Consider the following 12,397-nt stretch of genomic DNA (forward strand, 5'->3'; position numbering starts at 1 on the left):
TTCAAACAAAGCTGGTAGGTAGAGCTAGTGAAGTGTTTGCATCACTACCGGAGGAGGTATCTGGGACCTATGAGGAGATGAAGAAATCCATCTTAAGTGCATATGAGCTAGTGCCTGAAGCTTACAGACAAAGGTTTAGAAATTTAAGGAAAGAATTTGGTCAAACATGCGTGGAGTTTGAAAGGCTCAAACAGAGTAATTTTGATAGGTGGATAAGGGCTTTGAAAATAGATCAAACGTATGAAGCTCTCAGAGAAATTATACTTTTGAAGGAGTTTAAAAATCAATTCCTGATGTAGTGAGGACTCATGTGGAAGAACAGAGGGTTAAAACTGCGAGATTAGCAGCAGAAATGGCAGATGATTATGAATTAGTTCATAAATCAAAGATTGGTTTCCAACATCAGTTTCAGCCGGTGAGGGATAGAAACTAGGGACCTGAGAAATACTCAAGTGGTAAAGGTAAAGGTGATCTGATGGGAGACAATAAAGAGAGTGTATGTCATATTTAAAAATAAATCCTGGAGGGTGCAAAAGAAATGAAAAGTTGCAAATGTTTTCACTGTAATAAACTAGGCCATGTAAAGTCACAGTGTTGGTGGTTGAAGAAAAGCACTGGGAAGGCTGATGTGGTAAAACAGGATAAGACAGTATGAATTCTTAGAGTGGTAAAGAAAAGCCCAAGAGAAGCGAAGGAGGTGCAAACGATTGTACAGCCTGTTCAAGAAGTAATTGTTAAGAAGGTGCCAAATGTCTTTAAAGAATTTGCTTGTGTGGGTAAAGTTTACTAATGTGTATCAGGAGGAGCAGGTAAAGAAGTCACAATTTTAACAGATACAGGGGCTAGACAATCTTTAATGGTGAGAGATGAGGAATTATGTACTTTGGGAAGAATGTTGCCAGAAAAGGTGGTGATATGTGGAATTCAGGGTGAGAGGAGTAGCGTTTCATCATATAAGGTTATGTTGGAAAGTCCAGTGAAGAGTGGTGAAGTGGTAGTAGGAGTAATAGATAAACTATCTTGTTCAGGAATACAGTTTATCTTGGGTAATGATATAGCTGGATCGCAGGTGGGAGTGATGCCTACTGTGGTTGATAAGCCAGTGGAAAATCAGTCAACTGAAGTGTTGAAGGATGAATATCCTGGGATTCTTCTGGATTGTGTCGTAACAAGGTCGCAAAGTCACAGGTTAGAAAAGAGCTTGGGAGTGTCTGTGTTTGCAGTGAGCTGGATCTGCTGTGATCTCGGCCATGAAAGACTATCTCTGGATCATTTGGGTGATTTAAACTCATAAAAGTAAAGCCTTTAACCTGATGTGTTTCTGTTTAAAGGTGTTAAGTCTCTGGGATGTTGAAAGGAATAACTGAAGGACTATTTAGTGTTGTAATATTTTCAGGGTTATCTTTGAAGTAAGGGGTGTTAAGAGATCCAATGTTTATTTAAGAGGCTAAGTTGAGTTCATGGAATAAACATTGTTTTGTGTTTAAAAACCCACGTGTCCATAATTGTAATCCCACACCAAGGGAACAAGCCGTGTGCTCGGAAAAGCAACAATAGCATTAAAGGGGGAGGTTGGTTGAACTCCATGATACATTTTGGGGTTCTGAAAACGCCTCGCCCATAATACCTGATAAAGATTGTTGCTGGTCAATGTTGAGATCGTGGTGATTGTGGGCAGCACGGTGGCACAGTGGTTAGCACTGCTTCTTCACAGCGTCAGGGACCCAGGTTTGATTCCAGTCTTGGGTAACTGTCTGCGTGGAGCTTGCACTTTCTCCCCTTGTCTGCGTGTGTTTCCTCCGGGTGCTCCAGTTTCCTCCCACAGTCCAACGATGAACAGGTTAGGTGGATTGGCCATGGTAAATTGCCCCAAGTGTCCAAAGATGTGCAGGTTAGTTTATGGGGTTACCAGGATAGGGCTGGTTTGGCAGGAGAGTGGGCCTAGGTAGGGTTCTCTTTCAGAGGGTCGGTGCAGGCTTGATGGACCTATTGGCTCCTTCTGCACTTTGGGGATTCTATGGTGTAGCTCAGAGTGCTTTTGGGAGGATATGGCTTTTGAAGGTGAAGTCACTCACTTTGAGAACTCCTGTGAGATCATTAAACTTCTTCTTGCACTACATCCATGCTCAATGAACAACACACCTGGCATTGACAGCCACTGTTATTTCTTCCCATTGCCTCCTCAGCATGCATCTGGAGGGTGTACAACCCATTGTGGTTACAGGACATTGCCATTCTTTTCCGTCTCTTTCCCCAAGGCCTCCAGTGCTTTCTCAGAATAATTGGCTGCGCACTCGCTATCATGTTTGACCATCCTTCAATCTTTGATGGCACAGATTCAGTTCACAAAGGACCCCCAACAACTATTCCAGCCACACCCACTTCCCCTTTAAGAGGTACAAGCTGCCTTTAAGTAGTGCGAGAAACTCAAGTTATTGGGTCCCTTGCTGCTGTGTGAAGCCCCTGAACCCTGCAGGCTGTGCTGGTTACACAGCAGTGGTTTAAAGTGGCAAGTTTAACATAATAATAATCGCTTGTGGTTACAAATAGGCTTCAATGAAGTTACTGTGGAAAGCCCCTAGTCGCCACATTCCGGTGCCTGTTCGGGGAGGCCGGTACGGGAATTGAACCTGCGCTGCTGCCTTGTTCTGCATTACAAGCCAGCTGTTTAGCCCACTGTGCTAAACCAGCCCCAACATGCTGGCTTCATCGTAATGAATGGGTGTAGATTTATCACATACTCCATCTTCCAGAGTTAGTAAATTACTCTTCCTGTGTAATTCTGTATAAGATTCTGGTCTAACATCGGGGAATAAGTGTGTTTTGTTGGCTACATCTTGCATTTTCTTTTTCATTCAGTGTGCCCTTGGAAGGGAAAAACAAAGTTTGCAATGAGGAGGTGATTCCAATCCTGGTGGAGCTGCTCAGTGACTCAGAGACTGAGGTGAGGGCTGCGGCAGCAGGTGCGTTGATGTTTGCCACCATCACCACACAAGGTGAGTGACTGAGAACCGATATGGAAGAGATTTTAGAAGTTATTCTGGTGAATGGGACAGGTGCTGAATCGGCGCTGTAATAGTACAATACGTCTATTTGAAAGTCTGGTTTTAACACACAGTTTTGGGCCTAATTGCTGATTACTCATATTTGAAGTGCTAAGCGGACACTCACGCTCTGATTAGATACAAGTATTGTGACACATTGTAGCCAAGCTCTGCACACCCACTTCCACTGAATGTGTGGCATGTCCTGGCTGACACTCAGCATCAGGTTTCATCAGGGACCGATGGGGAGCATACACGGGTTCTTCAGACGCAGCACGGCGGTGGTGGTTGAGGTGGTCCAGAGGATGGATGTCCTGTACACAGGGGCTGAGGGGAGACAGGGGCGACTGCCTCCTTCTGTCCCTCTCTTCTCCAGTAGCTGGTCTGCTCTACCAGGCCTCATGAGTTCATAAGATATAGGAATGGAATTAGGCCATTTGAACCATTGAGTCTGCTCTGCCATTCGATCATAGCTGATCTCATCATGGCTTTAACTTCATCGTCCTGCCCGTCCTCAATAACCCTTTAAACCATTGCCAATTAAAATCTGCCATCTCCTCCTTAAATTTACTCGCTGTCCCACCATCCACCTCACTCTGGGGTACTCCTCGCACAGACCAAAGGGGCGAAGGTGTGTGCATTCAAGCGATCCCTTTCTCCTGGGGTCTCCTATAAGTTAGAGGATAACACCATAAAGTAAAGGAGCAAAATTAGGCCGTCAGCACATTGAGTCTGCTCCACCATTCAGTCATGGCTGATATGTTCCTCATCCCCATTCTCCTGCCTTCTCCCCGTAACAACCTTATCAATCAAGAACCTATCTGTCTTAAAGACACTCGGTGACTTGACTTCATAATGCTTTGGGATTTTTAGTGCTGTTACACCCTCAAGTCTAACACCACTGACTTTGTTTCACATCTTTAATATGCTGAGAAATGGGGCTAAGGTACAAATGTTTTTACTCAAATATGTCAAAGTTGTCCAATAGCGGGGCAGCATGGGGGTGCAGTGGTTAGCACTGCTGCCTCACAGCGCCAAGGACCTGGGTTCGATCCCGGCCCTGGGTCACTGGCTGTGTGGAGTTTGCCCATTCTCCCAGTGTCTGCGTGGGTTTCACCCCCACAACCCAAAGATGTGCAGGGTAGGTGAATTGGCCACGCTAAATTGCCCCTTAATTGGAAAAAAAGAATTGAGTACTCTAAAAAAATTTTTTTTTTAAGTTGCCAATAGCTCTCGCAGCACTGTACTTAATGAACTCCTCAGGGAATTTCCAGAATAAATTGTTGGTGAAGTCTTGTTAAAGTGCCCCAGAGAGTCTCTTACGTGTTACAAAAGTCCTCTTCAAGCCACCAGCAGCAAAAGTTAAAATAATGTATTTCCAGTTAGCTGGGCAGTGTTAAGAGAGGGCACTTGATCAGCACATTTTCTTCGTAGGATCCAGCAGGCCAAGTAACCCCTTACTGATCCTCCAGACTGTTGTTTCCTAGCTTCAACTTCTTTACCGAGATGGCTAAACATGGGTTAAACTCTTGTAAGGACTCTATCCTTGACCACCTTTTAGATTCTTTCGCATCCAAAGTATCCAGGGAAAATCAATGCCCATTTTGTCAATCAATGCAGATTACACAGTGCACTGGGAAATATCAAACTCTCCAGTTTGTTGTAGTGCTCCTGGGCTGGATTTAACAGAGCCCTGGAGATTGTAAGAAACAGGAGCAGTCGGCCATTGGCCCATCGAGCTTGCTCTGCCATTCAATAGGATTGATGTGATTGTGGTCTGAACTGCACATTTCTGCTTGTCCCCCACACCCACCCCAATCCTTAATGTCTGAGTGAATCAAAAAATCTGTCGAATTTAGCCTTGAATATATTCAGTGGCTCAGCCTCCACTGCTTTCTGTGGAAGAGAGTTCCAAACAACAATGACCCTGTGAAAGGAGAAATTCCTCCTCATCTCCATCTTAAATGGGAGGCCCTTTATTCTGAAGCTGGACCCATGAAGGGAGGTAGCACCGTGGTTAGCACTGTTGCTTCACTGCGGCAGGAACCCAGGTTTGATTCCCGGCTTGGGTCACTGTCTGTGTGGAGTCTTGTTATGGGCCAGGGTTTAGAGAACCCCAAAGTGTATCGTGGCGTTCACCTGACCCACAACTTTTAATAGATTGTGGTATGGGGAGCACACGGCCCACTCGACAGGTGTGGTACAGCAGAAATGGAAAAGTATTTTTTAAAGCAAAACAATGTTTATTCTATGAACTCAAGTTAACCTTTTTAAAACATACAGTGAACATCTTAGCAACCATTAATTCAAATACAACCCCCAAAGACTACAACACTAAGTAATCCTTTAAGCTTTCCTTTTAACATCCATAAGACTTAAACAAAACCTTTAAACAGAAGCACATCAGGTTAAAGTCACTACTGAGAGCAGTTATTAGTTTTAAATCACCAAAGGATCGATTTACAGTTTTTAGATTAGAGAGAGAGAGAGACTAATACCCCTCCTGGCTGTGACTGCAGCTATCCAGCTCTGAAAACGAAACTAAAACACATCCTGCAGCAAACAGCCTAAAACAAAAGTAAAAAGCTGACAGACAGCCCAACTCCACCCACACTCTGACATCACTGATAAACACCCATTTCTTAAAGGTACATTTCTTAAACACCCATTTCTTAAAGGTACTCTCACATGACAGTCTGCATGTTCTCCCCGTGTCTGCGTGGGTTTCCTCCGGGTGCTCCGGTTTCCTCCCATAATTCCCGAAAGACGTGCTTGTTAGGTGAATTGGACATTCTGAATTCTCCCTCTGTGTACCCGAACAGGTGCCGGAGTCTGGCGGCTAGGGGATTTTCACAGTAACTTCATTGTAGTGTTAATGTAAGCCTACTTGTGACACTAATAAAGATTATTATTATAAGTTCTAGATTCCTCCACAATGGGAAATGCCCTCTCAGCATCTAGGCCCCCTCAGAATGTAAAATAAAAGTAAAGTACCGTGGCTGCTGCATATCTGAATAAAAACAGAACGTGCTGGAGAGAGAAACAGTTTTAGCATTTTGAGTAAAAAAACTCAACAAGAAGCTCAAAATTCTTCTTCAGAATTGAAGGAAAGTAGAGATATGATGGGTTTTGTGTCATTGAAAGGAGAAGTAGGAGGAAGAACAAAAGGGAAGATCTGCAATAGGGTGACAGGAGGAAAGGATTAAAAAACAAAGGCGTCTTTGAACAAACGTCATTTTTCCAGAGTGAGTGAATGGCAGAATAATGAACAGCTCTGTCCAAAAGCAAAATATGAAAAACAAGATTCAAACTGGTACACGGAAAAACAAAATCGAAATGGGGGACAGAGTTCACGGTCTAAAATTTTGGAAGTCAATGTTGGGTCCAGAAGTAATGTGCCTAGGGCAGCATGGTAGCACAGTGGTTAGCGCTGCTGCCTCGTGGCGCCGAGGTCCCAGATTCGATCCCGGCTCTGGGTCACTGTCCGTGTGGAGTTTGCACTGTCATGTGAGAGTACCTTTAAGACATGGATGTTTAAGCAATGTACCTTTAAGAAAACAGTGATGTCAGAGTGTGGGTGGAGCTGGGCTTTCGGTCAGCCATTTTGCAGTTTGGTTTCGCAGTTTGAAAAGTGTCTGGCTGGTTTTGCTGAGAGCAGCTAAAAAGTGCCTGGCTGATTTTGCTGAGAGCAGTTTAAAAGTAGAACGCCAGTTTGAGACAGCAGCTTGAGAAGTTCTGGTTTGCTGTGATCTGTTTGAAGGGAGAAAGCCAGGTTTGAGAAAACAGCTTGGGTGTGTCTGTGTGTTTCCAGAGAGCTGCAGGAAGAAAGCAAGGTGCTGGAGCTGAAGTCACCCAAGCTAATATATCTCAGCCATTCTACAGAAAAAATATATATCCTTTAACCTGATGTGATACTGTTTAAAGGTGTTAAGTCTCTTGGAAGTTTGAAGGAACATTTTAAGGAATTATTTACTATTACAATATTTTCTGAGTTATCTTTGAAGTAAGGGGTGTTAAGAGACCCAATGTTTATTTAAGATGTTAAGTTGAGTTCATGGAATAAACAATGTTGTTTTTTTTAAAAACACGTGTCCATAGTTGTAATCCCACACCTCGGGAAAAGGCCGCGTGCTCGGAAAAGCAACAAATCCATTAAAGGGAGAGGTTGGTTGAACTCCATGATACATTTTGGGGTTCTGAAAACGCCTTGCCCATAACAATTAGGGGCTTGAGGGGGATAAAAGTCTATCCATTGGATTGGCTTTTGTGAACTTAAAGACAGTGAAGAATTGTTGCTTTTCCGGTGTGGTATTTTAGTTTAAGTAGGGAGAGCGTTGTGAACAATGGCTCTTTCGGAGACTCAGAAGCTTTTGGGGATGGAGAATGTCACACGTAGTACTTTATGGACAGGCACAAAAAGCAGACTGTTATATTTGGCAAGAACATTGCAGTTAACATTACCTGACAAAATGCGAAAAGATAAGGTAATTATGGTGGTGGTTAAGCATTTAAAATTGCCTGAGATAGAGTTTGACTCATTGGAAATGGCAAAAATTCAGTTGCAAATTAAACAAATGGAACATGAGAAAGAATTAAAGCGGCTTGACTACGAGATTGAGAGAGAGGAAAAAGAAAGAGAAAGAGAGAGAGAGGAAAAAGAAAGAGAAAGAGAGAGAGAGGAAAAAGAAAAGGAGAGAGAAGAAAGGAGAAAAGAAAGAATAGCCCCAGCAGAACAAAAAGACAAATAAAGGGAGATACAGATCAGGGGAAAAGATAAAGAGAGGGAGTTTGAACTTCAGAAAATGTCCATGAAACATGACAATCAGTTAAAATTGGCAGACGTAAAGGGACACGTACAGTTGGAGGAGATGGATAAGGATAATGAGACAGAGCGTCATAGTCAAAGGCTTGGTGGGAATCTATTTAAATATGTCCAAGCATTGCCAAGGTTTGACGAGAAGGAAGTGGAAGCCTTTTTCATTTCATTTGAGAAGGTAGCTAAACAAATGAAATGGCCACAGGACATGTGGGTGTTACTGATTCAAACAAAGCTGGTAGGTAGAGCTAGTGAAGTGTTTGCATCACTACCGGAGGAGGTATCTGGAACGTATGAGGAGGTGAAGAAATCCAACTAAAGTGCATATGAGCTAGTGTCTGAAGCTTACAGACAAAGGTTTAGAAATTTAAGGAAAGAATTTGGTCAAACATACATGGCGTTTGAAAGGCTCAAACAGAGTAATTTTGATAGGTGGATCAAGGCTTTGAAAATAAACCTTACGTATGAAGCTCTCAGAGAAATTATACTTTTGAAGGAGTTTAAAAATCAATTCCTGATGTAGTGAAAACTCATGTGGAAGAACAGAGGGTTAAAACTGCGAGATTAGCAGCGGAAATGGCAGATGATTATGAATTTGTTCATGAATCAAAGATTCAGAAGGGGCTGGTTTAGCTCACTGGGCTAAATCGCTGGCTTTTAAAGCAGACCAAGGCAGGCTAGCAGCACGGTTCAATTCCTGTACCAGCCTCCCCGAACAGGTGCCGGAATGTGGCGACTAGGGGCTTTTCACAGTAACTTCATTGAAGCCTACTCGTGACAATAAGCGATTTTCATTTCATTTTTCATTTTTCAAAGATTGGTTTCCGACATCAGTTTCAGCCGGTGAGGAATAGAAACTGGGGACATGAGAAATACTCAAGTGGTAAAGGTAAAGGTGATCTGATGGGAGACAATAAAGAGAGTGTACCTCAGATTAAAAAAGAAATCCAGGAGGGTGCAAAAGAAATGAAAAGTTTCAAATGTTTTTACTGTAATAAACTAGGCCATGTGAAGTCACAGTGTTGGTGGTTGAAGAAAAGCACTGGGAAGGCTGATGTGGTAAAACAGGATAAAACAGTGGGTTTTGTTAGAATGGTACAGGAAAGCCCAAGGGAAGCGAAGGAGGTGCAAACGATTGTACAGCCTGTTCAAGAAGTAATTGTTAAGAAGGTGCCAAATGCCTTTAGAGAATTTGCTTGTGTGGGTAAAGTTTACTCATGTGTATCAGGAGGAGCAGGTAAAGAAGTCACAATTTTAAGAGATACAGGGGCTAGTCAATCTTTAATGGTAAGAGATGAGGAATTATGTAGTTTGGGAAGAATGTTGCCAGAAAAGGTGGTGATATGTGGAATTCAGGGTGAGAGGAGTAGCGTTCCATTATATAAAGTAAGGTTGGAAAGTCCAGTGAAGAGTGGTGAAGTGGAAGTAGGAGTAATAGATAAACTATCTTGTCGAGGAATACAGTTTATCTTGGGTAATGATATAGCTGGATCGCAGGTGGCAGTGGTGCCTACTTTGGCTGATAAGCCAGTGGAAAATCAGTCAACTGAAGGGTTGAAGGACGAATATCCTGGGATTTTTCCAAATTGTGTAGTAACAAGGTCGCAATGTCACAGGTTAAGACAAGTGGAGAAATCAAAGAGTGAAGATGAAGTTGAAGTGCAATTATCAGAAAAGATTTTTGAACAGATAGTTGAAAAAGAACAAGAACAGGCGGAGGATGAGGCGGATATTTTTAGTTCAGGAAAATTGGCGGAGTTACAACAGAAAGATGTAGAAATAAAACGGATAGATCAGAAAGCATATACGGAAAAGGAATCTGAGAGTATATCAGAGTGTTATTACCATAAAAATGATGTGTTGATGAGAAAATGGAGACCTGCACATATGCAGGCAGATGAAAAGTGGGCAGAAGTTCATCAAGTAGTATTGCCAGTAGGGTATAGAAAGGAGGTGTTGCAAGTTGCACATGAGGTACCGGTGGGAGGTCATTTGGGAATAAGGAAAACTCAAGCTAAAATCCAGAAACATTTTTATTGGCCTGGACTACATAAAGATGTAGTTAAATTTTGTCAATCATGTCACACCTGTCAAGTGATAGAGAAACCTCAAGCAGTGATCATCATAGAAATTACAGTGCAGAAGGAGGCCTTCTGCATTTGAGGAAACTTTTACAAGGGTCTGAATTGATTGTGTAGGAACGCTTCCTAAAACAAAAAGTGTGAATCAATATCTTTTGACTGTAATGGATGTGTCTACTAGGTTTCCAGAGGCCATTCCAGTACGTAATATTGCAGCTAAAAGGATTGTAGAGGAGTTACTTAAATTATTTACTAGATATGGACTACCCACAGAAATTCAATCGGATCAAGGAACAAATTTTACTTCAAAGTTATTCAAAGACGTTATGGATAGCTTAGGAATAAAACAATTTAAATCAACTGCGTACCATCCAGAATCGCAGGGAGCGTTAGAAAGGTGGCATCAGACATTAAAGACAATGTTGAGGGCGTATTGTCAAGATTATCCAGAGGATTGGGATAAAGGAATTCCATTTGTATTGTTTGCAATTAGGGATGCACCTAATGTGTCTACCAAATTTAGTCCTTTTGAGCTCATTTTTGGTCATGAGATAAGAGGACCACTTAAATTGATTAAGGAAAAACTGGTGGGTGAAAAATCGGAAACTACACTATTGGATTACGTGTCAAATTTTAGGGAACGATTAAATAGAGCAGGTGAATTGGCTCGACAACATTTGAAAGTTGCACAAAATGTGATGAAACGGGTAGCGGACAAGAAATCCAAAGTTCGTAGTTTTGCCAGTGGGGATAAAGTTTTAGTGTTGTTACCAGTGGTAGGTGAGCCTTTAAAAGGTAGGTTTTGTGGACCGTATCAGATTGAAAGGTAATTAAGTGAGGTGAGTTATGTGGTAAAAACACCAGATAGAAGGAAGACTCACCGAGTGTGTCATGTGAATATGCTTAAAAGGTACTTTGAAAGGTAAGGAGAGAAAAAGAAGGTTTTAATGATTCTATCTCAAAGTGACGAACCAAATCCAGATGACTGTGAATTTGACATATCTCAAATTAAATTGGAAAATGAGGATGTTCTAAAAATTGGGATGAATTGTTAAGTTACCTTCCAGAGGATAAACAAACTGATCTGAAAGAATTATTGATATCACATGGGCAAGTTTGTAGAGATAAATTGGGAAGTGCTAAAATGGCTATACATGATGTAGATGTGGGAAATGCTGTCCCTATCAAACAACATCTATATAGACTTAATCCTTTAAAATTGGCACAGGTTAACAGAGAGATTGAGAATATGCTGAAGAATGGCATAATTGAAGTGGGTTGCAGCCAATGGAGCTCACCCATAGTGATGGTACCTGAATCAGATGGTACCCAACGGTTGTGTGTGGACTATAGAAAGGTGAATGCAGTTACAAGAACGGACTCTTATCCTGTCCCACCATTGAAGGATTGCATGGAGAAGGTGGGACAATCTGCTTTTATTTCCAACTTCCAGACATGGAAAGAACATTTAAAACATTGTATGGAGTTCTTCGATCGACTTCAGGAGGCGGGTTTGGTGACGAACCTGGCCGAAAGTGAATTTGGAGAAGCCCGAATCACTTTCCTTGTGGAGTTTCCATTATCCTCAAGACAAAGGGAAATAATGCGATCTCCTAGCATGAACGAATTTGATCGAACAGTTGTGCAAAAGTTTTGTGGCGTGATTACTCCACTAATGGAATTGTTGAAGAAACCTAAAAAATTTCAATGGACAGCGGACTTTCAACAAGCTGCCTGAAAGCTGTGATCACCAATGTTCCTGTATTGGAGAATTGCAAGGGACTCTGTGGTCAGATTGAACTAAAGTATCTGATTCTAAAGAGAAATGCCGAGGAGTAGAGGAATGGATGGATCGTGCAGAGACTTTGTTCAAAGAGACTGTCAATCGAGAAGGATTTTGGTTGGAGGAAGAAGAGCAAAGAAAAATGGACGATATTATTATACCTGTTTGCATGTGGGGTTTTTTAAACGAAAAGGTATATTTACTGTGTACATTTCTTAGTGGATGGTGCAAAAGTGAAAAATGAAACCATTTTGAAGTTGATTGTTTATTTTTTTTCTTGGTGGGAGATGCCATGTGAGAGTACCTTTAAGACATGGATGTTTAGGCAGTGTACCTTTAAGAAAACAGTGATGTCAGAGTGTGGGTGGAGCTGGGCTTTAGGTCAGCCATTTTGCAGTTTGGTTTTGCAGTTTGAAAAGTGCCTGGCTGGTTATGCTGAGAGCATCTAAAAAGTGCCTGCCTGGTTTTGCTGAGAGCAGTTTAAAAGTAGAAAGCCAGTTTGAGACAGCAGCTTGAGAAGTTCTGGTTTGCTGTGATCTGCTTGAAGGGAGAAAGCCAGGTTTGAGAAAGCAGCTTGGGTGTGTCTGTGTGTTTCCAGAGAACTGCAGGAAAAAAGCAAGGTGCTGGAGCTGAAGTCACCCAAGCTAATATATCTCTGCCATTCTACAGAAAA

The 12,397-nt window shown here is 42.1% G+C and overlaps 1 protein-coding gene across 1 annotated transcript in view; it reads left to right on the forward strand.

The window, feature by feature from the left end:
* The window catches only part of LOC140415729 (radial spoke head 14 homolog), an 86,745-nt gene that overhangs the window by 25,374 nt on the left and 48,974 nt on the right, over positions 1-12,397 (forward strand). Inside the window, exon 2 of the mRNA XM_072501082.1 lies at positions 2,860-2,996. Coding sequence (XP_072357183.1) covers positions 2,860-2,996 — 137 coding nt within the window. The remainder of the gene's footprint in view (positions 1-2,859; positions 2,997-12,397) is intronic.

The sequence above is a fragment of the Scyliorhinus torazame genome, chromosome 1 (assembly GCF_047496885.1).
Source record: "Scyliorhinus torazame isolate Kashiwa2021f chromosome 1, sScyTor2.1, whole genome shotgun sequence".
In the NCBI taxonomy this organism is placed as follows: Eukaryota; Metazoa; Chordata; class Chondrichthyes; order Carcharhiniformes; family Scyliorhinidae; genus Scyliorhinus; species Scyliorhinus torazame.